Here is a 24,914-nt window from a genome sequence, read left to right as displayed (position 1 = left end):
TCTGACGGAGGTGACACTAATCTGACGGAGATGACACTAATCTGACGGAGATGACACTAATCTGTGACACTAATCTGACAGAGGTGGCACTAATCTGATGGAGGCGACACTAATCTGACTGAAGCGACACTAATCTGACGGAGGTGACACTAATCTGACGGAGGCGACACTAATCTGACTGAAGCGACACTAATCTGACGGAGGTGACACTAATCTGACGGAGGCGACACTAATCTGACGGAGGCGACACTAATCTGACGGAGATGACACTAATCTGACGGAGGCGACACTAATCTGACTGAAGCGACACTAATCTGACGGAGGTGACACTAATCTGACGGAGGCGACACTAATCTGACTGAGGTGACACTAATCTGACGGAGGCGACACTAATCTGACGGAGGCGGCACTAATCTGACGGAGAGGACACTAATCTGACGGAGGCGACACTAATCTGACTGAAGCGACACTAATCTGACGGAGGTGACACTAATCTGACGGAGGTGACACTAATCTGACGGAGGCGACACTAATCTGACTGAAGCGACACTAATCTGACGGAGGCGACACTAATCTGACGGAGCGACACTAATCTGACTGAAGCGACACTAATCTGAAGGAGGTGACACTAATCTGACGGAGGCGACACTAATCTGACAGAGGCGACACTAATCTGACTGAAGCGACACTAATCTGACGGAGGCGACACTAATCTGACGGAGGCGACACTAATCTGACTGAAGCGACACTAATCTGACGGAGGCGACACTAATCTGACGGAGGCGACACTAATCTGACTGAAGCGACACTAATCTGACGGAGGCGACACTAATCTGACGGAGGCGACAGCAATCTGACTACAGCGACACTAATCTGACGGAGGTGACACTAATCTGACGGAGATGACACTAATCTGACGGAGGTGACGCTAATCTGACTGAAGCGACACTAATCTGACGGAGGTGACACTAATCTGACGGAGACGACACTAATCTGACGGAGGTGACTGTGGCCTTATTCCAGCATACACCATGGTTTTATTCTGTCGACGTTTCCCTTTTTTTCCAGATGTTGTTCTTACGGCAGATTCAGAGTAGCCGAGCAGGGAGGAACGTTCTCCCACCAAGTTTGGTTCATAAATCCCAGAAGTTGACTCGAACTGGAGTTTTTGTACCTACGCAATCTTTAGAACTGAGGACCCTGCTCCAGGTCCAGAACCTAGAGCTAGACAACCAGACCTGGTCCACATCCAGAACCCAGACCCAAAGGTGGTCTGTGATGATGATGAAACAATCCCATCTTCTGCCTCTCATCTCTGACTGACCTCTTTCTCTTCTTGTTCCTCCTCTTCCTCCTCCAGGCTGTCTCCATCATGAGTGAGGAAGTGTTCAGTTTCAGTCTCTCCTTGTTTCCGGGGGCAACGAAGGAACAGGGATACAGCGACATGACGAAGGTTGACGGGAAGTTGAAGCTGCGACTCGGATGCATAAAGATCGTCTACATGCATAAGTTCCTCATGTCCCTGCTGGTCAGCACACACACTCACACACACTTACCAGAGGCCTCAGGCTTCACTTGACAAATTATGACCCTTTTAGGTTTCCATACATTGTCCGCGGATGACAGAAAAAGTCTTTCTGGATCCACTCAGAGAAACACTGAAGTGGTTTGAGCATCCAGAGCAAACTGGAGGTCAAATGTATACAACAGGAACCTAATAGGACAGAAGCTAACAGGAAGGAAATTCATCTGAGTGGCCCGAGGGGTACAAGTAGTCCAAGCAATTCAAAGCTCACAGGAAGATGAAAGAGGAATACCAGTAGTCCAGAGAATACCAGCGGTTGTCCGGGGGATGCCAGTGGTCCGGGGATGTGAGTGAACGGAGTAGTCCCAGTAGTCTGAGTGGTTTTAGGGTTGTAAGTGATCCGAAGTTGACAAGAAATTAACAGGAAGCTACAGAAAGTTACGGAGACAGGACGCCAGTGGTATAGGAAGTTTCTAGGAAGTTCATTTCCGGGCGGTCTAAGCTGTCCAATTGATCCACATCTCTGCAATTTTGTTACATCAATTCTCGTGAAACTCTAAATTTAAAAATGACCCAGCAGATATTCAGCAGATTGGCTGATCAGGGGTCAGCTGGTTCTGTGCTGTTTGTTGTCCCGTTGGATATTTTTCTTTCTGTCTTGTTCCTCATGTTGTGTTTTGTTTGTTTTCAGGATTTTTTTAGCTTTCATTGTCCGTCAGCTGAGGAGGTATAACATCTTACATTCAGCTTCCAGCACCTTCTGCTTCACCCTCAAACATAGCCACACTCTCAGGCTACCTTAAATCTCACCTGATTTAGGGTGTCACAGGTTAACCTGTCCTCCACTCGGGTTAATCTCAGTTGATCATGATTCAGCAGAAAACAAAAACAAAGTATGCATATTCACAAACATCAGAGCAGCAGCACTTCCTACAGGTAGAGGTGTAGCTCCGCCCCCCAGAAAATCTCAGGCTGCTGGTAAAGAAACCATGTGTTGAAAGATGCTGCACCATCTGACCACGGTCACACAGCATGTAAAGTCTCAGATGTCGGATTGTTCTTCAACTCACCATCAGGGAGACTTTTCATACTGATCGTCCCAGAAACATTTGTTTGTTGTTTATTTCTTGTTTACCTCTCTGTAAATGAGTTCTATTCAGACAATAGAAGCGTTGCTGACGCACTGCTGACATGCTGCTGACGCGTTGCTGATGCGTTGCTGACGCGTTGCTGACGCGTTGCTGACGCGTTGCTGACGCGTTGCTGACGTTGCTGATGTGTTGCTGACATATCACTGTCATGTTGCTGATGCGTTGCTGGCGCGTTGCTGGCGCGTTGCTGACATGCTGCTAAAGAGGTGTTGCTGACGTGTTGCTGATGCGCCGCTGACGTGTAGCTGACGTGTTGCTAATGCGTTGCTGATGTGTTGCTGATGCGTTGGTGACGCACCGCTGACATGCCGCTGACGTGCTGCTGACGTGTTGTTGATGTGTTGCTGACGTATCGCTGACGTGTTGCTGACACGTTGGTGACACGTTGGTAACACACCCCTGACGCTCTGCTGACACTCCGCTGACGTGTTGCTGATGCATTGGTGACGCACCGCTGACATGCCGCTGACGTGCTGCTGACATGTTGTTGATGTGTTGCTGCGTATCGCTGACGTGTTGCTGACGTGTTGTTGATGCTCTACTGACTCGCCACTGGCGTGTTGCTGACTTGTTGCTGACGCACCGCTGACACGCTGCTGATGTGTTGCTGACGCTCTGATGACGTGTTGCTGACGCGCCGATGACGTGTTGCTGACGTGCCGCTGACATGTTGCCGACGCGCTGCTGACGTGTTGCTGACGCGCGCTGACATGTTGCTGATGTGTTGCTGACGCTCTGATGACGTGTTGCTGACGCTCTGATGACGTGTTGCTGACGTGCCGCTGACATGTTGCTGACGCGCCGATGACGTGTTGCTGACGTGCCGCTGACATGTTGCTGACGCTCTGATGACGTGTTGCTGACGCTCTGATGACGTGTTGCTGACGCGCCGATGACGTGTTGCTGACACGCCGCTGACATGTTGCTGACGCGCTGCTGACGTGTTGCTGACGCGCGCTGACGTGTTGCTGACGCACCGCTGTCGTGTTGCTGACATGTTGGTGACACACCGCTGACGCTCTGCTCACACTCCGCTGATGTGTTGCTGACATGTTGCTGATGTGTTGCTGACGCCCTGCTGACTTGTTGCTGATGTGTTGCTGATGTGTTGCTGACCCTCCACTGACTCGCCACTGACGTGTTGCTGATGTGTTGGTGACGCTCCACTGACTCGCCACTGACGTGTTGCTGATGTGTTGGTGACGCTCCACTGACTCGCCACTGACGTGTTGCTGATGTGTTGGTGACGCACCACTGACCCGCCACTGACGTGTTGCTGCTGTGTTGCTGACACTCCACTGACCCGCCACTGACGTGTTGCTGCTGTGTTGCTGACGCTCCACTGACTCGCCACTGACGTGTTGCTGATGTGTTGGTGACGCACCACTGACTCGCCACTGACGTGTTGCTGATGTGTTGGTGACGCTCCACTGACTCGCCACTGACGTGTTGCTGATGTGTTGGTGACGCTCCACTGACTCGCCACTGACATGTTGCTGATGCTCCACTGACTTGCCACTGGCGTGTTGCTGACGCACCGCTGACACGCTGCTGATGTGTTGCTGACGCTCTGATGACATGTTGCTGACGTGCCGCTGACATGTTGCTGACACGCCGCTGACATGTTGCGGACGCGTGCTGACGTGTTGCTGACGTGTTGCTGATGTGTTGCTGACGCGTGCTGACCTTTTATTGACGCACCGCTGTCGTGTTGCTGACATGTTGCTGACGCACCGCTGTCGTGTTGCTGACATGTTGTTGACGCACCGCTGACGTGTTGCTGATGTACCGTTACCGTGTTGCTGACGTGATGCTGATGTGTTGCTGACGCTCCTTTGACGTGTTGCTGACACGCCGCTGACATGTTGCTTACATGATGCTGACACGTTTGTGATGCGCTGCTGACATGTTGCTGACGCGCCGCTGACATGTTGCTGACGTGTTGCTGACGCACCGCTGACATGTTGCTGACGTACCGCTGAGGTGTTGCTGACATGTTGCTGACGCACCACTGACATGTTGCTGACGCACCGCTGACATGTTGCTGACGTGTTGTTGATGCTCTACTGACTCGCCACTGGCGTGTTGCTGACATGTTGCTGACACGTTGGTGATGCTCCGCTGACATGTTGCTGACACGCCGCTGACGTGCTGCTCACGCATTGTTGACGTGCCGCTGACTTACTGCTGACGCCTTGCTGACATGTTGCTCACGCATCGCTGACATGTTGCTGACGCGCCTCTGATGCGTTGCTGACATGTTGCTGACACGCCGCTGACATGTTGCTGATGTGTTGCTGACGCACAGCTGACATACTGCTGACGCCTTGCTGACGTGTTGCTGACACGTTGGTGATGCGCCTATGACGTGTTGCTGATGTTTGGCTGACGCGTTGCTGACGTGCCGCTGACGTGCTGCTCACGCATTGCTGACGTGCCGCTGACATACTGCTGACGCCTTGCTGACATGTTGCTGACGCGCATCGCTGACATGTTGCTGACGCACCGCTGACACACCGCTGACATGTTGCTGACTTGTTGCTGACGCATAGCTGACATACTGCTGACGCCTTGCTGACGTGTTGCTGACACGTTGGTGATGCGCCTCTGACGCGTTGCTTATGTTTGGCTGACGCGTTGCTGACGCGCCGCTGACGTGCTGCTCAGACATTGCTGACGTGCCGCTGACATACTGCTGACGCCTTGCTGACATGTTGCTGACTCGCTGCTGACGTGTTGCTGACGCGCTGCTGACGTGTTGCTGACGTGTTGCTGACGCACCGCTGTCGTGTTGCTGACATGTTGGTGACACACCGCTGACGCTCTGCTGACACTCCGCTGACGTGTTGCTGACATGTTGCTGATGTGTTGCTGACGCCCTGCTGACTTGTTGCTGATGTGTTGCTGATGTGTTGCTGACACTCCACTGACCCGCCACTGACGTGTTGCTGCTGTGTTGCTGACGTGTTGCTGACGCTCCACTGACTCGCCACTGACGTGTTGCTGATGCTCCACTGACTCGCCACTGGCGTGTTGCTGACGCACCGCTAACACGCTGCTGATGTGTTACTGACGCTCTGATGACATGTTGCTGACGTGCCGCTGACATGTTACTGACACGCCGCTGACATGTTGCTGACGCGCTGCTGACGTGTTGCTGACGTGTTGCTGACGCGTGCTGACATGTTGCTGACGCACCGCTGTCGTGTTGCTGACATGTTGCTGATGCACCGCTGACGTGTTGCTGATGTACCGTTACCGTGTTGCTGACGTGATGCTGATGTGTTGCTGACGCTCCGCTGACGTGTTGCTGACACGCCGCTGACATGTTGCTTACATGATGCTGACACGTTTGTGATGCGCTGCTGACATGTTGCTGACGTGTTTCGGATGTGTTGCTGACGCGCTGCTGACATGTTGCTGACTCGCTGCCGACGTGTTGCTGACACGCTGCTGACGTGTTGCTGACGTGTTGCTGACACTCCGCTGACGTGTTGCTGACATGTTGCTGATGTGTTGCTGACGCCCTGCTGACTCGTTGATGTTTTGCTGATGTGTTGCTGACACTCCACTGACCCGCCACTGACGTGTTGCTGCTGTGTTGCTGACGTGTTGGTGACGCTCCACTGACTCGCCACTGACGTGTTGCTGATGCTCCACTAACTCGCCACTGGCGTGTTGCTGACGCACCGCTGGCACGCTGCTGACACACTGCTGACGTGTTGCTGATGCGTTGCTGATACACCGCTGACATGTTGCTTACATGTTGCTGACACGTTTGTGATGTGCTGCTGACATGTTGCTGACATGTTGCTGACGTGTTGCTGACGCGCCGCTGACATGTTCCTGACGCACCGCTGAGGTGTTGCTGACATGTTGCTGACGCACCGCTGACGTGTTGCTGACGCACCGCTGACGTGTTGCTGACGTGTTGCCGATGCGCTGCTGACATGTTGCTGATGCGTTGGTGACGCATCGCTGACATGCCGCTGACGTGTTGCTGACGTATCGCTGACATGTTGCTGACGCGCCTCTGACATGTTGCTGACGTGTTGTTGACGCGCCGCTGACATGTTGCTGACGCACCGCTGAGGTGTTGCTGACATGTTGCTGACATGTTGCTGACGCACTGCTGACATGTTGCTGACGTGTTGCTGACGCACCGCTGACGTGTTGCTGACGTATCGCTGACATATTGCTGACGTGTTGCTGACGTGTTGCTGATGTGCTGCTGATGTGCTGCTGATGCGTCGCTGACGCTCTTCTGATGTGTTGCTGATGTGTCGCTGACGCTCTTCTGATGTGTTGCTGACATGTTGGTGACACACCGCTGATGCTCTGCTGACACTCCGCTGACGTGTTGCTGACGCGCCGCTGACGTGTTGCTGACATGTTGCTGACACGTTGGTGATGCGCCGCTGACGTGTTGCTGATGTTTGGCTAACGCGTTGCTGACACGCCGCTGACATGCTGCTCACGCATTGATGACGTGCCGCTGACATACTGCTGACGCCTCGCTGACATGTTGCTCACGCATTGCTGACATGTTGCTGACGCACCGCTGACACGTTGCTGACGTGTTGCTGATGTTTGGCTGACTTGCTGCTCACGCATTGCTGACGTGCCGCTGACATACTGCTGACGCCTTGCTGACATGTTGCTGACGCGCTGCTGACGTGTTGCTGACGTGTTGCTGATGCGCGCTGACGTGTTACTGACGCACCGCTGTCGTGTTGCTGACATGTTGGTGACACACCGCTGACATGTTGCTGACGTGTTGCTGATGTGTTGCTGACGCCCTGCTGACTTGTTGCTGACGTGTTGCTGATGTGTTGCTGACCCTCCACTGACTCGCCACTGACTTGTTGCTGATGTGTTGCTGACGCTCCACTGACTCGCCACTGACGTGTTGCTGATGTGTTGGTGATGCTCCACTGACCCGCCACTGACGTGTTGCTGCTGTGTTGCTGACGCTCCACTGACCCGCCACTGACGTGTTGCTGCTGTGTTGCTGACGCTCCACTGACTCGCCACTGACGTGTTGCTGATGCTCCACTGACTCTCCACTGGCGTGTTGCTGACGTGTTGCTGACGTACCGCTGACACGCTGCTAATGTGTTACTGACGCTCTGATGACGTGTTGCTGACGTGCCGCTGACATGTTGCTGACACGCCGCTGACGTGTTGCTGACGTGTTGCTGACGTGTTGTTGATGCTCTACTGACTCGCCACTGGCGTGTTGCTGACGCGCTGCTGACGCGCTGCTGACGCGTCGCTGACGCGTCGCTGACGCGTTGCTGATGTTTGGCTGATGCGTTGCTGACGCGCCGCTGACATGTTGCTGACGCGTGCTGAAATGTTGCTGACGCGCCGCTGATGTGTTGCTGATGTACCGTTACCGTGTTGCTGACGTGATGCTGATGTGTTGCTGACGCTCCGCTGACGTGTTGCTGACACGCCGCTGACATGTTGCTTACATGATGCTGACACATTTGTGATGCGCTGCTGACATGTTGCTGACGTGTTTCGGATGTGTTGCTGACACGCCGCTGATATGTTGCTGACTTGTTGCTGACGCGCCGCTGACATGTTGCTGACGCACCGCTGAGGTGTCGCTGACATGTTGCTGACATGTTGCTGACTCACCGCTGACATGTTGCTGATGCACCGCTGACGCACCGCTGACGTGTTGCTGATGCGCTGCTGACGTGTTGCTGATGCGTTGGTGACTCATCGCTGACATGCCGCTGACGTGTTGTTGATGTGTTGTTGACGTATCGCTGACGTGTTGCTGATGCGTCGCTGACGCTCTTCTGATGTGTTGCTGACACGTTGGTGACACACCGCTGATGCTCTGCTGACACTCCGCTGACGTGCTGCTGACGCGCCGCTGACGCGCCGCTGACGTGTTGCTGACATGTTGCTGACACGTTGGTGATGCGCCGCTGACATATTGCTGACACGCCGCTGACGTGCTGCTCACGCATTGTTGACGTGCCGCTGACTTACTGCTGACGCCTTGCTGACATGTTGCTCACGCATCGCTGACATGTTGCTGACGCGCCTCTGATGCGTTGCTGACATGTTGCTGACACACCGCTGACATGTTGCTGATGTGTTGCTGACGCATAGCTGACATACTGCTGACGCCTTGCTGACGTGTTGCTGACACGTTGGTGATGCGCCTCTGACGTGTTGCTGATGTTTGGCTGACGCGTTGCTGACGTGCCGCTGACGTGCTGCTCACGCATTGCTGACGTGCCGCTGACATACTGCTGACGCCTTGCTGACATGTTGCTGACGCGCATCGCTGACATGTTGCTGACGCACCGCTGACACACCGCTGACATGTTGCTGACTTGTTGCTGACTTGTTGCTGACGCATAGCTGACATACTGCTGACGCCTTGCTGACGTGTTGCTGACACGTTGGTGATGCGCCTCTGACGTGTTGCTGATGTTTGGCTGACGCGTTGCTGACGTGCCGCTGACGTGCTGCTCACGCATTGCTGACGTGCCGCTGACATACTGCTGACGCCTTGCTGACGCGCCGCTGACTCGCCGCTGACACGCCGCTGACGCGTTGCTGACGCGTTGCTGACGCGTCGCTGACATGTTGCTCACGCATCGCTGACATGTTGCTGACGCGCTGCTGACGTGTTGCTGACGTGTTGGATGTTTGGCTGACGTGCCGCTGACATGCTGCACACGCATTGCTGACGTGCCGCTGACTTACTGCTGACGCCTTGCTGACATGTTGCTCACGCATCGCTGACATGTTGCTGACGCGCCTCTGATGCGTTGCTGACATGTTGCTGACACGCCGCTGACATGTTGCTGATGTGTTGCTGACGCACCGCTGAGGTGTTGCTGACATGTTGCTGATAGGGCTGCAACTAATGACTATTCTGATGGTCGATTAGTCACGACTATTAAAACGACTAGTCGACCAATCGGATCATGTATCTCATGATTATTATAAATGGATCTTATTTCACTTTCAGCTTTGAAATCTTGCATGAGGTTGTTAAGTAAGTCCGACGTTCCTCCTCTTTAAATGTTCGAGCATAGAAGACGTACTTCCGTGGTAGGAAGGTCCGCTTTAGAAATCTCACATGTATTTCATTTATTTTGTAAGTTTAACGTGAAGTTATCCCAGACTTTTAACGCTCTCCGCCGCCGTTTTCTTCCCTGGTCCGCCACCACATTTTTCCCCTGGCGGACTTCACTGCGCATGTGCAACTCTCAGCAGAGATAAAAAAAAGAAGACGATGTCTCACTCTGTATTTTTTTTTTTTTTTTTTTTGCCGACAATAGTCGACAGCTAAATTCGTTGTCGACTATTTTTATTGTTGACTATTGTCGACAACGTTGACTAATCGGAGCTGACCCTCCACTGACGTACCGCTGATGAGTAGACCGCTGATGAGCCGCCTTCTGCAGGTGACAGCTCAACACTATTTTTGTCTGAAGAGAAGAAAAAACAACTTGTATCAGTGATATCAGAAAACAAAATGAGCATCTTTGTAAGACTTAAAGTCTGAGCTCCACCCGCCTGAGATGGCCAGGTGCACAGAACAAATGCTCTGATGGTTGTTGCTACCATCATCTGAGCTCATTTCCTTCATATAACCAACTCACTCGGCTGCCATCGTAAACCCATCAATGCACAGCCACGCCCCCATAGTCACATGACCCCTGCCTATGTGACATCACTTCCTGCCCTGAAATGTTTGACTTCCATTCTTGTTTGAAGCATGAAGTGTCACTAGGAACTTCATTTCTCTTTGTATTTTCTTGAGGTTCCTTCTGCTGCTGCAGTGTTTGTGAAACAGAAATGAAGCTGTATGCACCATGCAGGCATTGAACGCCTCACATTGGCCTTCTGACCTGCTTCTTCACAGCATGTCTGTAAATCGTAGAAACGCGACGGCGCCCATTGCCTCACTGCCTGTCGCCTATTTTTCAGACATTTGTCGACAACTTCCAGACGGCTAAAGAAGCTCTGAGCGCCGCCACGGCTCAGGCGGCAGAAAAGGCGGCGTCCAGCGTCAGAAACTTCGCCCAGAGGAGTTTCCGTCTGGCCATGGACATCAAGCTGAAGGCTCCCCTCATCATCATCCCTCAGTCCTCCACCTCCCACAATGCAGTGGTGGTCGATTTGGGTCTCATCACAGTGGAAAACGGCTTCTCGCTGATGTCGGCTGAAGGGTTCCTGCTACCAGCTGTGGTGGAGAAGATGGACGTAAAGCTGACACAGCTGAAGCTGTCCAGGTACATGCACAAAACGTCACTGTGGAGGCTGATGATGAGCTGTGACGTCAGCTGAGAGATAAACTGAGTTGCTTCCTGTTAGCTAACGCCAGGAACCTTACAGGAAGATAGAAGGAGAAGCTAACAGGAAGCTAACTCTGGATAACTTTTTCATCTGGTTTTTCACTTCCTGTCATTTTCAGGCTGTGTTCAAGACAGAACCGGGTCATTCAGACAGAATTTGGTCTGTCAGAACCGAGTCTGTCAGAACAGGGTCAGTCAGAACCAGGTATGCTAGAACCAGGCAAGTCAGAATTGGGTTAGGCAGAGCCAAGTCAGACAGAACTAGACCAGACAGAACCGTGTTAGTCAGAACCAGGTCTGTCTGAACCGTGTCAGTTAATGTTATTGTGTTTTTTAGGATCATGCTGAAAGAGTCCTCGGAGCCAGATGTCCAGATCCTTCAGCCAATCAACTTAAAGCTGTTCATAACCAGAAACCTGGCTGCTTCCTGGTTTTCCAAGATCCCCGGGGTCCAGGTCCAGGGAGTCCTCCGGTCCCTCACTGTATGTCTGTTGCGCGATGACATTCAGACAGAGGTTCCTTCACCAGATGGCTGACTCTGTGTTCTCTGACATGTAGATGAGTCTGGGTGAGGAAGACCTCGGTGTGCTGATGAAGATTGTACTGGAGAATATCGGTGAAGAACCTAGAGTGGACATGAGAAGTCAGGTGACCAAAGGTAAGTTCAACTGGTTCACATCATCTTCTTCAACCCATCAGAGACCTAAATGCGTTTCTCTCCACAGAGAGGGCGGAGCTTGCTGAGCAGCTGGAGGCGGAGCCAGCACAATCAGAATCTGACAGTGTGCCGGCCGGCCTCAGCAGAGACCTCGATGAAAACATCGTAAATATTCTGCTTGAGTTTGAAGTCAAAGAGGTACCAACAACCAACAGATGAAGTCTGTTGAGGTTCTGGCTCCACCCTCCGACGTGGTGACACTGATGCTATTTCCTTTTTCTCTGCAAGGTGGTGCTGACCGTGAAGAAGTCCAGGGATGAGACAGAGTCGCCGTTCCTGCTCTTCCAGGTTGCTCACCTGGGCATCAACACTGAAGTCAGGAAGTATGACATGTTCGCCACCACGTATGTTAACAAGGTGTCCTTGAAGTGTCCAGAGTTCAAAGGTCAGTAGATATCGTAGCTTTCCAGATGTTTGTACATCTGTCTTTACTTCCTGTTTGGACGTCTGTCTACACCTTCAGTTTTATTTTATCTTGTTTCAGACTCTAATGGACAGCCGCTGTGTCTCGTCCACTCTTCAGCAGATTCTGGAGCCGAGCTGCTTAAAGTCCAGTACTGCAGGGTGAGGACATGTAATCAGATTACCTGCTTCTTCTCTTAGGCAACTCACCTGTCCGACTGCAGAGTAACTCCACTTCCTGTCTGTGTTCTGCCAGGCTGACCGCAGGAGCCCAGCCTTCTCCACCATGTTCAGGAACACGGAGCAGACCATGAATGTATGTTCCTCACACTTGTCCTTCACCTGTCCATCTCCTGTTCTTCATCTGTCCATCTCCTGTTCTTCACCTGTCCTTCACCTGTCTATCTCCTGTCCTTCATCTGTCCATCTCCTGTTCTTCATCTGTCCATCTCCTGTTCTTCACCTGTCCTTCACCTGTCCATCACCTGTTCTTCATCTGCCCTTCACCTGTCCATCTCCTGTTCTTCATCTGTCCATCACCTGTTCTTCATCTGTCCTTCACCTGTCCATCACCTGTTCTTCATCTGCCCTTCACCTGTCCATCTCCTGTTCTTCATCTGTCCATCACCTGTTCTTCATCTGTCCTTCACCTGTCCATCTCCTGTTCTTCATCTGCCCATCACCTGTCCTTCACCTGTCCATCTCCTGTTCTTCATCTGTCCATCACCTGTTCTTCATCTGTCCTTCACCTGTCCATCTCCTGTTCTTCATCTGCCCTTCACCTGGCCATCTCCTGTTCTCCATCTGTCCTTCACCTGTCCATCTCCTGTTCTTCATCTGCCCTTCACCTGTCCATCTCCTGTTCTTCATCTGTCCTTCACCTGTCCATCTCCTGTTCTTCATCTGTCCTTCACCTGTCCTTCACCTGTTCTTCATCTGTCCGTCACCTGTCCATCTCCTGTTCTTCATCTGTCCTTCACCTGTCCATCTCCTGTTCTTCATCTGTCCTTCACCTGTCCATCTCCTGTTCTTCATCTGTCCTTCACCTGTCCATCACCTGTTCTTCATCTGTCCTTCACCTATCCATCACCTGTCCATCTCCTGTTCTTCATCTGTCCATCACCTGTTCTTCATCTGTCCTTCACCTGTCCATCTCCTGTTCTTCATCTGTCCATCACCTGTTCTTCATCTGTCCTTCACCTGTCCATCACCTGTTCTTCATCTGTCCTTCACCTGTCCATCACCTGTTCTTCATCTGTCCTTCACCTGTCCATCTCCTGTTCTCTCATTCCAGCTTCACATCAGCTGTATTTATATCAAATCTGCGGGAAGGAAAATTTGGTTTTAAGGCTGTTCCATCTTCTGCAAGAAGCAAGAATTTTTTTCTTTTCTTGTTCTTGGCCGCGAGAACAAAATGACGTAATTTTGTTCTTCCGGATCTTACGACTTGTTCTAGATGCATCAGCAAAGCAGAACTTTCTTCTTGTTGTGCTCGGAAAAGTATTGTGTGATTGGTTGGACATTTGAGGTGGGCGTGGTTAACACAGATAAGGTTGAAGTGGAAAGTTGTCACTTCTGCATTTCTGATTATGCAACGTTAAACGGATAGTTTTAATTACAGAGGTGGTGAGAAAGTATGAAAATGAATACACATGGAAAATAAAGACACGGACATTACTGTGTGTTCAGTCCCTCCCTGCTGCGAACCAAGTTTCTTCTTACTTATAAAAAATTAGCTGTTACCTTTTACCCCCAACCCCTCCCCTTCGCAGTTATGCCCATCGCGGTAATCCCTGCCCCCTCGCGGTAATCCCCACCCTGTTGAAGTAATCCCTGCCATATCACAGTAATCCTCGCCCCATTGTGGTAAGCTTTTTCCTCATTCTCTGTTGCCATACAGGATGAGGTGAAGGACATCATCAGGAAAATAAAGCCGTCTACCTGTACCCTCCACCCATTCCCCTCAGCCTTGCTGAAAGCAAACATTTAATTTGAAACGTATCACGCTATGACGACATAGTTTATTTATTGTAAAAATGTGAAACGTCTCACGTTATGATGTCATAGTTATTTCTCCCAGTCCCAGCGGTGCATGTAGCCTTTATAAAAGTGATCAAACAAAGATGCTGCAGTGATCATGGAGGCAGAGGTGGAGTTGTTGCCTTCATTGGATTTTGCCTCCATGTTTCGCAGTTTAATGACGGATGTACTGTGCGGCTCTGTAGTGGCTGAGGTTGCCAGATTTGGTGTTTTTCACCTATATTTTAAGGCCTGTTTACAATGGGTTTTAGCCAGGATTTTACCTGGAAGGTTCCATCAAAATCTGGAACTCTCTGGAACAAAGTTCAGCTGTGAGAGAACGCCATTCAAAATGAATGAGCGCACATACAATAAAGTTTATCAGGCAGAAATACAGAATGTTCAGTTCACATTCTTTTAGAATATGAACCAGCTCATGAACCATGGTTCAATTACCTCGTTCAGGAACAACACTGCCTGTCGCGGTAATCCCCAACATATTGCAGTAATTTCCACCCGGTCGCATCAAAAATAGGCTTTGTTTGCAGAACTAGACTGGAATGTCCTTGTCAGGCATCATTTTATTTATTCAGGTTTTCCAGAACAGTTCCAGAAGCATCTTGGCTTTGCAGATATCCAGATAATCCTGAATCTGGTCCAAGTTTTCTATCAATCATTCAATCAAACTTTATTTATAAAGCCCTTTTCATACCAAAGGCAATACAAAGTGCTTTACAAGATAAAAAAAGAATTAAGCACAATTCAATTTATGCATATTAAAACCAAAATAAGCCTTTACACATCAAAAAATCCACACCAGGAGCCATTCACCCTCCTGAACAGGGCAGACCGGGGCCCACACCACAGCCATAAGGCTGCAGTGCAGGGCCCCAGCCAACCAGACAAGGGCAATCAACGCAGCAACAACCCCCAGACCGCGCAGGTAAAACCTGCCGTGGAGGATCCCCGTGAGGACAACACTAGAGTTAAAACGAAAATTAAATTACCTTAAGAAACAGTAAGAACAGCTAAGATTGAATAAATAAATTAATTAATTAATAAATAATTTAATAAATAAATAAGAAGCAATACAGTTGAATAAAATAAAAAGAAATTAATTGAAATAAAATTATGTAAAATAAATTAAGATCAAATAAAATTTAGTTAAAAGCTAAGCTAGAGGGTCACGTGGGTTCACCGAGCAAGATGGCCGCATGATTTGAGACTGCCAGTAGAAGCCCTCGAGTTTATTTGAATTCGCTAGTTAATTTCGGCTTCTTTGTTAAGGATTTGTAAAAAGAGTGTCCAGAAACTGTTTTTTGTTTGAATGGTGATATTTGAATAATGATGACGACCCAGACGGCCAAACAAAATCAAGCTAGTGGGGCTAATGCTAAGCCTGCTAACGCTAGCCCTAGCCAAACAGCAGACATGAGTGTACTGTCTGCTATGCAACAATCACTGGATAACCCTACTGCAGAGATGGCGAGAGTTGGACAGCTTTTGTCGAGTTTGCAAGCTGATATGAACGAGATAAAAGAGGTTAACTTAGGCCTACGGACGGATGTGTATAGCGTCCTGCAATGACTAGATGAGGCTGAACACCACATTTCTCAGCTGGAGGACGACAACAGTAAACTTCACAAATCTGCTGATAAAAGCACCAAAAAGTGTGAGGAGTTACATCAAGCAATAGAGGATACGACTAATAGAGACAGATGTCAAAATCTGCCGCTAACTGGACTAAAGGAAAAGCTGGAAGACGGAAAGATGGAGGAATGTGTGAGAACCATTATTGCCGAGGCGCTGGGAGTTGAGCTTGACCGGACCCAGCTGCAGAGGGTACACCGAGCCCCCGTGCCTTTACCGGAGGACGGCCGGCTGCCTAGACCAGTTATCATGAGGTTTTTAAGCTTTTTGGAACGGGAGCGAGTGATGGCAGCCGCGAGGGAAAAGTACAGAAAGAAGGAAAGCATTATTTGGAGAGGCTGCAAGCTTTCGTTTTTCCCTGACATGACTAAAGAAACTGCAGAGAAGAGAAAGAAATTCACGGAAGCCAGGCAGACGTTTCATGAGCTGGATGTGCGTTTTACTCTGGTGGACCCGGCTGAGCTGCGCTTTACATGGAGGGGGAAACGAATGAAGTTTACCGATCACCGCGAAGCAATGGATTTCCTAAATTCAGGAAATAACACGGAGGATTGTCAGGAGTAATGTGCTGCTGACGTGACCATCATCAGCCAATCTGTTTCCATTCACCTTTGGACGTTTTGGATCCAGACTGAGCTGCATTTTATGGAAACGGGACCTTATGCTACGGACAATAATACTAGCGGGACGGTGTGTTATGGCCACCTGGATGAGAAGAGAATATAAAGTAATATAGTGCCAATCACGATTATTATTATTTGAGTCTATGAACGAATGGTGTGTGGCACTACTCTTTTTGTTTACATATTGGCGTATTTTTTTATTATCATGTTAAATGTGATACATACATGGGAAATAGCATTATTTAGTGATTATAGAAGCAATAGTTGAAGTAATAGTTGTCTGACAGACTACATCAACTTCTCGCTGGACGTAGTCTCCCCCAATAAGACTGTCCGTTGTTATCCAAATAACAAACCTTGGATAACACAAGATGTCAAAGCTGCCCTCAACAGGAAGAAGGTGGCTTTCATGAACCATGACAGGGAGGCAATGCAATCAGCACAGCGGGAGGTGAAACAATGCCTGAAGGTGGCAAGGGACACCTACAGAAGGAAGGTGGAGGATAAACTGAGTGAGAGCCGTATGAAGGAGGTCTGGGATGGTGTCAACACCATCACAGGCTTCAGATCAAAGGCCATAACAGCGGGGGGGACAGTGGAAGAAGCAAACAGGCTGAACATCTTCTTTAACCGCTTTGACCAGCCCACTGTCCCCCCTCCCCCACTGCAGTACACATCCTCCCTGACTTCATCCCCTGTGCAGCCCCCCTGCCAACCTTTACCCCTCCCCCCATCTCAACACCCTCCACACATAACAGCAGAACAGGTGAGGGAAGAACTGAGGAAGCTCCACCCATGGAAAGCAGCTGGCCCTGACGGAGTGCCTCCTTGTCTGCTTAGGACCTGCGCTGCTGAACTGGGGGAACCACTCCAGCATGTCTTCAACCACAGTCTACAGCTGGGGAAAGTGTCTACCCTGTGGAAAACATCCTGTATTGTTCCAGTTCCAAAGAAAAACCGCCCTGGTGAGCTGAACGATTACAGACCGGTGGCACTTACATCCCAGCTGATGAAGACGATGGAGCGGCTCATCCTCAATCTCCTCAAGCCCCAAGTGCAACAGGCCCAGGACCCCCTACAGTTTGCCTTTCGTGCAGGTGTGGGTGTGGAGGATGCTATTCTCTACCTCCTACACCGTGTCCAAGTTCATCTGGATAAGGGGAGGGGCACAGTGAGGATCCTCTTCTTGGATTTTTCAAGTGCCTTCAACACAATCCAGCCCCTGATGCTTCTGGACAAACTGAGGGAGATGCAGGTGGACCCCTGCTTGGTGTCCTGGATTGGTAACTACCTCACAGAGAGACCGCAGTACGTCAGGCTAAAGGACATCACATCTGACACTGTTATTAGCAGCACAGGAGCACCCCAGGGGACGGTGCTGGCCCCCCTCCTCTTCACACTCTACACCTCAGACTTCTGTTACAACTCAGAGCTGTGTCACATCCAGAAGTTTGCAGATGACACAGCCATCGTGGGGTGTATCAGGGATGATGGAGAGGACGAGTACAGGAATCTGGTCAGTGACTTTGTCACCTGGAGTCAGATGAACCATCTCCAGCTTAACACCTCAAAGACTAAGGAGCTGGTTATTGACTTCAGGAAGTCCAGCCCACAACCACGTCCAGTGACCATCAGGGACGATAAGGTGGAGATTGTAGACAACTACAGGTACCTCGGGTTGTGGCTGGATAACAAGCTGGACTGGACATGCTGTACAGATCACCTGTACAAGAAGGGCCAAAGCCGTCTGTACTTCCTGCGAAGACTGAGATCTTTTAACATCCACAGGAAACTCCTGTGGATGTTCTATCAGTCTGTGGTGGCTAGTACGCTTTTTTATGCTATTGTCTGCTGGGGGGGTAACATTACATAAAGGTGTGCTAACAGGCTGGAAAAACTCATCAGGCGGGCGGGCTCTGTGGTTGGCATGAAGCTGGACTTCCTGGTGACAGTGGCAGAGAGGAGAACACTAAAAAAACTACTGGCTATTGTGAATGATGCCAGTCATCCTCTGCACACTGTCATCAGTGCACAGAGAAGCCTGACCAGTAACAGGCTGCTCCTCCCCAAGAGTAGGACCAACCGGCTCAGAGACTCCTTTGTCCCCCGAGCCATCAAACTGTACAACTCTGCATTAGGCAGGAGGGGGAGAAGGAGGGGGGAGAGGGAGGTGTGCAGTCCGCCTGATACAACACATGCACAATAACCCATACAAACAGTTGCAATAACTTATACGTGCAATAGTGAACTGGGAATCTGTACCACCTCTACTGTGTGCAATGCTTGTTTATATTGTTTTATTTAATTTATCTTATTGTTATTTATTGCATTCTTTTTGTGCTTTTCTTGCACCTTGTTGCCTCTATTTTGCTTTGTACCTGTATATATTGTGTCTTGTGCTTGTCCTGTTTTACTGTTGGTGTTGTATTGCTGCTGGTACCCAAATTTCCCTGAGGACTCTCCAAAGGGATTAATAAAGTATTTTCTATTCTATTTTATTTTATTTGGGAGGGTTCGGGGAGTTTCTGAATGCGACCACTCATGTGCCGCATGGGCCGTATTTGTGGGGGGACACTCCGTGTAAGGAGTGAACTGAGGGTGGGCGAAGGCGTTGTGTGGTTTTATAAGTTTCTACCTGTTCTGTGTTTCAATGAGAGGATCTCTTTTTATTTTGTGATTATTACCTTTAGTTTTGGTTTTGGTTGTGTTTTATTATATAGAAATTATCTTGGCACGGTTTTGTTTTTTATTTTTTACTATTCATGGCAGTGGAACTTAATCAGAGACACATATTTATATGGCTGATTGTATAAGAGTTATATCCTGGAATATGTAAATGGGCTTCAGAACATTATTAAGCTGAAGAAATGCTTAACTTATTTAAAATCTCAGCAGACTCAGTTAGCTTTTATACAGGAAACGCACCTGACAGATTCAGAAGTGCTTAAATTAAGAAGGGATTGGGTAGGGCAGGTGTTTCATAGCTCCTACACTAGCAAAAAAACACGGTGTAGCCATTCTGGTACAAAAAGCTTAATTTTTCTATGATCAAAGAGCATAAGGACACTGAGGGTAGAGTAATCTGTTTGGGAGCAAAAATTAATGGAGTTAAGGTTAATTTATGCAATATTTATGCTCCTAACATAGAGGATGCTGGCTTTTTCCATAACATAAACAGAATGACGGGTGACATTATAGATGGCCATATGATTATAGCAGGAGACTTTAATCAGGTACTTGATGGAGTGTTAGACAAAACCACAATTTCCAAGAACACGCCTAAGGACAGAAGTGCTATTAAATTAATGATGAAGGATTTAGGTTTGGTAGATATCTGGAGGCTGGTGAATCCAAGAGAAAAGGAGTTTACATTTTTCTCTCATAGTCACAAGTCACACTCCAGAATTGATTATTTTTTGATCAGTAATACATTGGTAGAGAATGTCTCGGACTGCACAAAAGGACCTATTGCGTTAACGGATCATGCTGCTGTACAACTGGCATTAGTTCTGGAACCTGAGTTAAAGAAAAACACTAGATGGAGACTGAACGTATCATTATTCCAAAATCCTGAATTTACTATATTACTGGAGGAGGAGCTTAATGACTTTTTTGATCTTAACATTGCCTCTATTGAGAGGATTGGCACCGTGTGGGAGGCATCCAAGGCTTACGTCAGAGGGAAAATTATTGCATTTGCTAGTAGAAAAAAAAGGGAATAATCGCAAAGAGTGGGGATTCTGGAGACAGAGCTCAAGGAACAAGAAAAGAAAGTTTCGGAAGGCTATAGCGATGCAACTCTTAAACAGATCTGTGATAAGAAATTTCAGGTGAATGAGATATATAACAGAAGAGTGGAGTATGCCCTATTTAGAATGAAGAATAACTTTTATGAAAGTGGAGAAAAGGCAGGGAAGCTTTTGGCAAGACAACTAAAACAGAAGGAGGCTACCTACACAATTCCGGCTATTAAAGATGAGGATGGGGAATTGAAGACAAATACTGCAGATATTAATAAAGTATTCCTGAAGTTTTATGACAAACTTTATACGTCAGAGGTAGAGCATGATATAAATAAATGTGATGATTTCTTTTCTAAGTTTAACTTACCCAAACTTACTGAGGACCAGCGAACCTATCTAGATAGTCCAATAACAGTTGAAGAGGTTAAGAAGGCTATATCATTAATGAAAGTGGGAAAGTCACCAGGGTTAGATGGATTTCCAGCGGAATATTATAAAAGATTTGCAGATACATTAGCGCCCATTTTAACTAAGGTTTCTAAAGAAATGTTTTTATTGGGAGTGATGCCGGAAACGTTTAATGAGGCTTTGATCTCATTAATTGTTAAAAAGGACAGAGACCCAACAGACCCAGGTAGTTTTAGACCAGTGAGTTTGATCAACATGGACTGTAAGATATTAACAAAAGTCTTGGCCCTCAGACTGGAAACAGTATTACCATGTTTGATACACTCAGACCAGGTGGGATTTGTGAAGGGAAGAACATCCTCAGATAATGTCAGAAGACTCTTGCACCTCATATGGTTAAATAGAGACAATAGTACACCCGTAGCAGCTCTATCATTGGATGCCCATAAGGCATTTGATAGGGTGGAGTGGAGTTTCCTTCAATATACTCTAAAAGCATTTGGATTTGGTGAAGGCTTGACTAAATGGGTGAGTGTCATTTACTCAGACCCTGGAGCAGCGGTGATTTCACCTTTTTTTCATCTGGAAAGAGGAACAAAACAGGGGGACCCACTCAGCCCTCTTCTATTTACATTATTCTTAGAGCCTTTAGCGGCGGCAGTCAGGTCACAGAGAGATATAAGGGGAGTTATGCAGGGAAGTGATGAACATAAGATGTTTTTGTATGCGGACGATATATTGCTGCTGGTCAGGGATCCCTCCCACTCACTTCCAAAAATTCTTTCCACAATAGAGACTTTTTCAAATATTTCAGGCTGTAAAATAAACTGGCAGAAATCAGAGGCTATGCCTGTGTCAAAGGGGTGTTTTCAGACTCTTATTTCTCCATTTCAGTTCAAGTGGATCCCTGCTGGGATGAAATATTTGGGTATTAGGTTATGCTCTGATTTAACAAACATTATTTCTATAAACTTAGACCCATTGTTACAAAAACTCAAGGTAGAACTAGATCAGTGGAAGGTGCTCAATCTCACATTGTGGGGGAAAATTAACGCTATTAAGATGCTTGTTGTTCCGCAATTTAACTATATATCTATGATGATACCAATAACTATTAGTAATGTTTTTTTTAAACAATATAATGGGCTAATTAAAACTTTTCTGTGGAATGGTAAGAAGCCAAGAATTGGATTAAGAAAATTATGCGCTTTAAAGGACAGTGGAGGTCTGGCACTTCCAGGTTTAGAGCTATACAACATTGCATTCGAAATGAGTAAATTGAGTAGACATTGGAAAACACCAGATTCGAATCTAGGGTGGGTTAAAGTTGAGAAGGCTTTGTCAGCTCCTTTTAATGTCATTCAGCTCCTCTCTCAAGAATCTATTGGCACAATGCAGCAAGACCGCATTTTGCTGCAATCTGGAATAATCCAGCAATTCGTGTAGGAAAATCTCCCTTCTTGTGGCGTAAATGGCTTGAGAAAGGGGTACAAAAATTAGAGAATCTAAGCAAGGATGATGTATTTTTGCCATTTAGTCTTTTAAAAGAAGCTTTTACTATGACAGATAAAGGGGATCTTTGGAAGTACTTACAACTCAGGAGTAGTGTGAACTCTGCCCTTGGTCTAAAACTGGTGCAGAAAGAAAATATTATCAAGGACTGGTTAAACTCGCCTAGTAATTTACATTCTACATCAGTATTTTATAAAAAAAACTTTTAGGACAACAAGAAGGGCTTTGTAACAGTCTGAGAGTAATATGGCAAAGGGACCTGAATATAGTGATTAGTGAAGATGTATGGAGTGATATAATCTCAAATATAGGCTGGGCTACAAGAGATGCCAGAAGTAAAATTATTCATTACAAGATTGTACACCGGTATTATTATACACCATCAAAAATTTTTAAAATGAGTCTACTGCAAGATAGTAACTGTTGGAAATGCGGCAACAATGTTGGTACGTATCTTCATGTTTTCTGGGAATGTCCTTTGGTGTCTCCTTTTTGGACTGAAGTCATTATAAATTTGGAGAAGTGGACTGGGTTATCCATACCTAGATCACCTCAACTGTGTCTGTTGGGAGATAGCTCTCTCATGCCCCCTGGATTTACAAAAGAAATGTTAGGACTTGTGGTGGCTGGATTTATTGTGGCTGCAAGACTGGTTCTGAGGAACTGGAAAAGTCCCCACGGGCCCCAGACTGAGGACTGGATTAAACTTATGACAGAGACTGCTTCATTTGAATCTCTAATTGCAAAGGTAAATAATGTCCAGGTTAAAACAAGTCAAATATGGTGTCGTTTTATGTCATTTATCAGATCTCATGACAGACTTTCCACTACCAAATGATTATATGCCGTTTTATTTTGTTGTGTACAACCGTGCTGTTTATGTATTTTTATGTGTTATGTGTGTTTGTTCTTTGTATGTATATATAAAATGAAAAGTTAATAAAAAAACTTCAATGACAAAAAAAATAGCTAAGCTAAAAAGGTCTTAAGCCTCTTTTTAAAAACATCAACGTCTCTGCAGCCCTGAGGTTCTCTGGCAGGCCGTTCCACAGTCGAGGGCCGTAACAACAGAAAGAGGCCTCACCGTACGTCCTGGTCCTCACCCTTGGAACAACTAATAAACCGCTACCAGAGGACCTCAGGGTCCGCCAGGTTCATAATTTAAAAGCAAGTCGAATAAATAAGAGGGCCCAAGACCATTAAGACATTTATAAACCATTAAAAGAACCTTAAAATCAATCCTGATTCTGTCTTACCTTGATCAGTTCTGGCTCTGGACTTGCTGATCCTTGGTTCTGTTTTTAGGTAACCTTCACCTCCCTGGATGTCATGCTCCACACTGAGGCTCTTCTGTCAACCATTAGCTTCCTGTCCACAGCACTGTCCTTTGGCAATGTGCCGTCTCCAGAGTCCAGCATCCATCCAAAGATGGAGGACAAGACTGTTTCTCCCAGATCTAGTTGGCTCCAGAACCGGTTAGCCACACATGAAACCTCCATCTGGGTCCAAACTCCTGATTGTTCCTCCACAGCTGCACTGGTTTCACCCGCAGACTGTGATGTCATCGACCTGAAAGTGATGATGACACTTGGAGCCTTCAACGTTCTGGTGTGTGACCAGTCCTCCAATATGGCCGACATCAAAGTTCGAGGTCTGTAGTCAAAGGAAAGTTCTTATCTGCTGGGGTCCACCTAGATCAGATCCAATCTGATCTGTTCTAATCTGATCTGTTCTGATCCATCTGATCTGATCTCATCTGATCTCATTTGATCTCATTTGATCTGCTCCTGATGCTCCTGATCTGTTCTTCAGGTTTCACCGGCTCTTTGCTGATGAATGGACCCCAGACCCACATATCCGGCCGCCTACGAGATATTGTTGTCCTGAATGTTGATCCCAAAAGCTTTCACCAGAAGGTCAGTCACCTCTTTAACTTATCCAACATCCCTCCTCCATTCTGACCAGTCATTTGAGACCACTCTGATTTGGGGGCAGAACCGGAACCAAAACCCCTCGTCATGGTCTTGGGGATGCTTAGACTACTCCAGCACATTAAGAAGGTGGTCCCACAGAAACAAAACACAGCACAGTCTAGCATGGTGGTGGAGGGTTTATGATTTTGGGCTCGTACTGCAGAACCCAGACCTCAGATAGTGTCAGACCTTACCAGACTTTCCAAATCCTAAGTACATCCCTCTGTTCCAACCTTCAGGCCATTTCCATCGTGGGAGACGAGGTGTTCAGTTTCGCCATGAGTCTGACTCCCAACGCCACAGAGGGTGTCAGCTATGTGGACACGTCCAGAACCGATGGCAGAGTAAAGCTGAATGTAGGCTGCATCCGAGTGGTTTACCTGCACAAGTTTGCCATGTCTCTTCTGGTGAGTCACTGGGCTGGATGGTTCCTCCAAGGTTATACTGCATTGTGTGATTATACAGACTCAACACGGTTTTTACAGTTCCTGTCCAGTTTCCTCTCTGGTTTCTGTTCCCTTTCTGGTTTCTGTCAAGTTTCCTCTTAGCTCTACTGGTGTGTCTGTCTTTGTATGATGGTTTAGTTTTTCCAGCTCAAGTTTTGGAGGTTTTGTGTGGACTGTCAGGATCCAGTTGCTCCAGTTCTGCTTAAAAGAGGAAATGGGTTTCCACCAGTTTCAATTGTGATGTGTCATTATCCAGAATTTCCTTATTTGCTCTCTTCCTGTGCTTTTCCAGGATAACAGGGGTTAGAAAATGAAAGCTGTTTCTGAAAAGAGACGCTTTGGTTCACAACTTTCAATGTCAGGTTTTAGATTTTTGATAACGTGTTTGTTTTTGACCTTTTTCAATTC

The 24,914-nt window shown here is 47.9% G+C and overlaps 1 protein-coding gene across 1 annotated transcript in view; it reads left to right on the top strand.

Annotated features, from left to right (window-relative positions):
• The window catches only part of LOC121639658 (vacuolar protein sorting-associated protein 13C-like), a 271,744-nt gene that overhangs the window by 65,745 nt on the left and 181,085 nt on the right, over positions 1-24,914 (top strand). The window contains 11 exon segments of the mRNA XM_041985039.1: positions 1,361-1,528; positions 10,645-10,949; positions 11,350-11,494; positions 11,571-11,670; positions 11,738-11,868; positions 11,959-12,115; positions 12,215-12,294; positions 12,389-12,448; positions 23,393-23,738; positions 23,900-24,003; positions 24,300-24,467. Coding sequence (XP_041840973.1) covers positions 1,361-1,528; positions 10,645-10,949; positions 11,350-11,494; positions 11,571-11,670; positions 11,738-11,868; positions 11,959-12,115; positions 12,215-12,294; positions 12,389-12,448; positions 23,393-23,738; positions 23,900-24,003; positions 24,300-24,467 — 1,764 coding nt within the window.

Source organism: Melanotaenia boesemani, chromosome 1 (assembly GCF_017639745.1).
Source record: "Melanotaenia boesemani isolate fMelBoe1 chromosome 1, fMelBoe1.pri, whole genome shotgun sequence".
In the NCBI taxonomy this organism is placed as follows: Eukaryota; Metazoa; Chordata; class Actinopteri; order Atheriniformes; family Melanotaeniidae; genus Melanotaenia; species Melanotaenia boesemani.
This window is presented reverse-complemented; position numbering and strand designations above follow the sequence as displayed.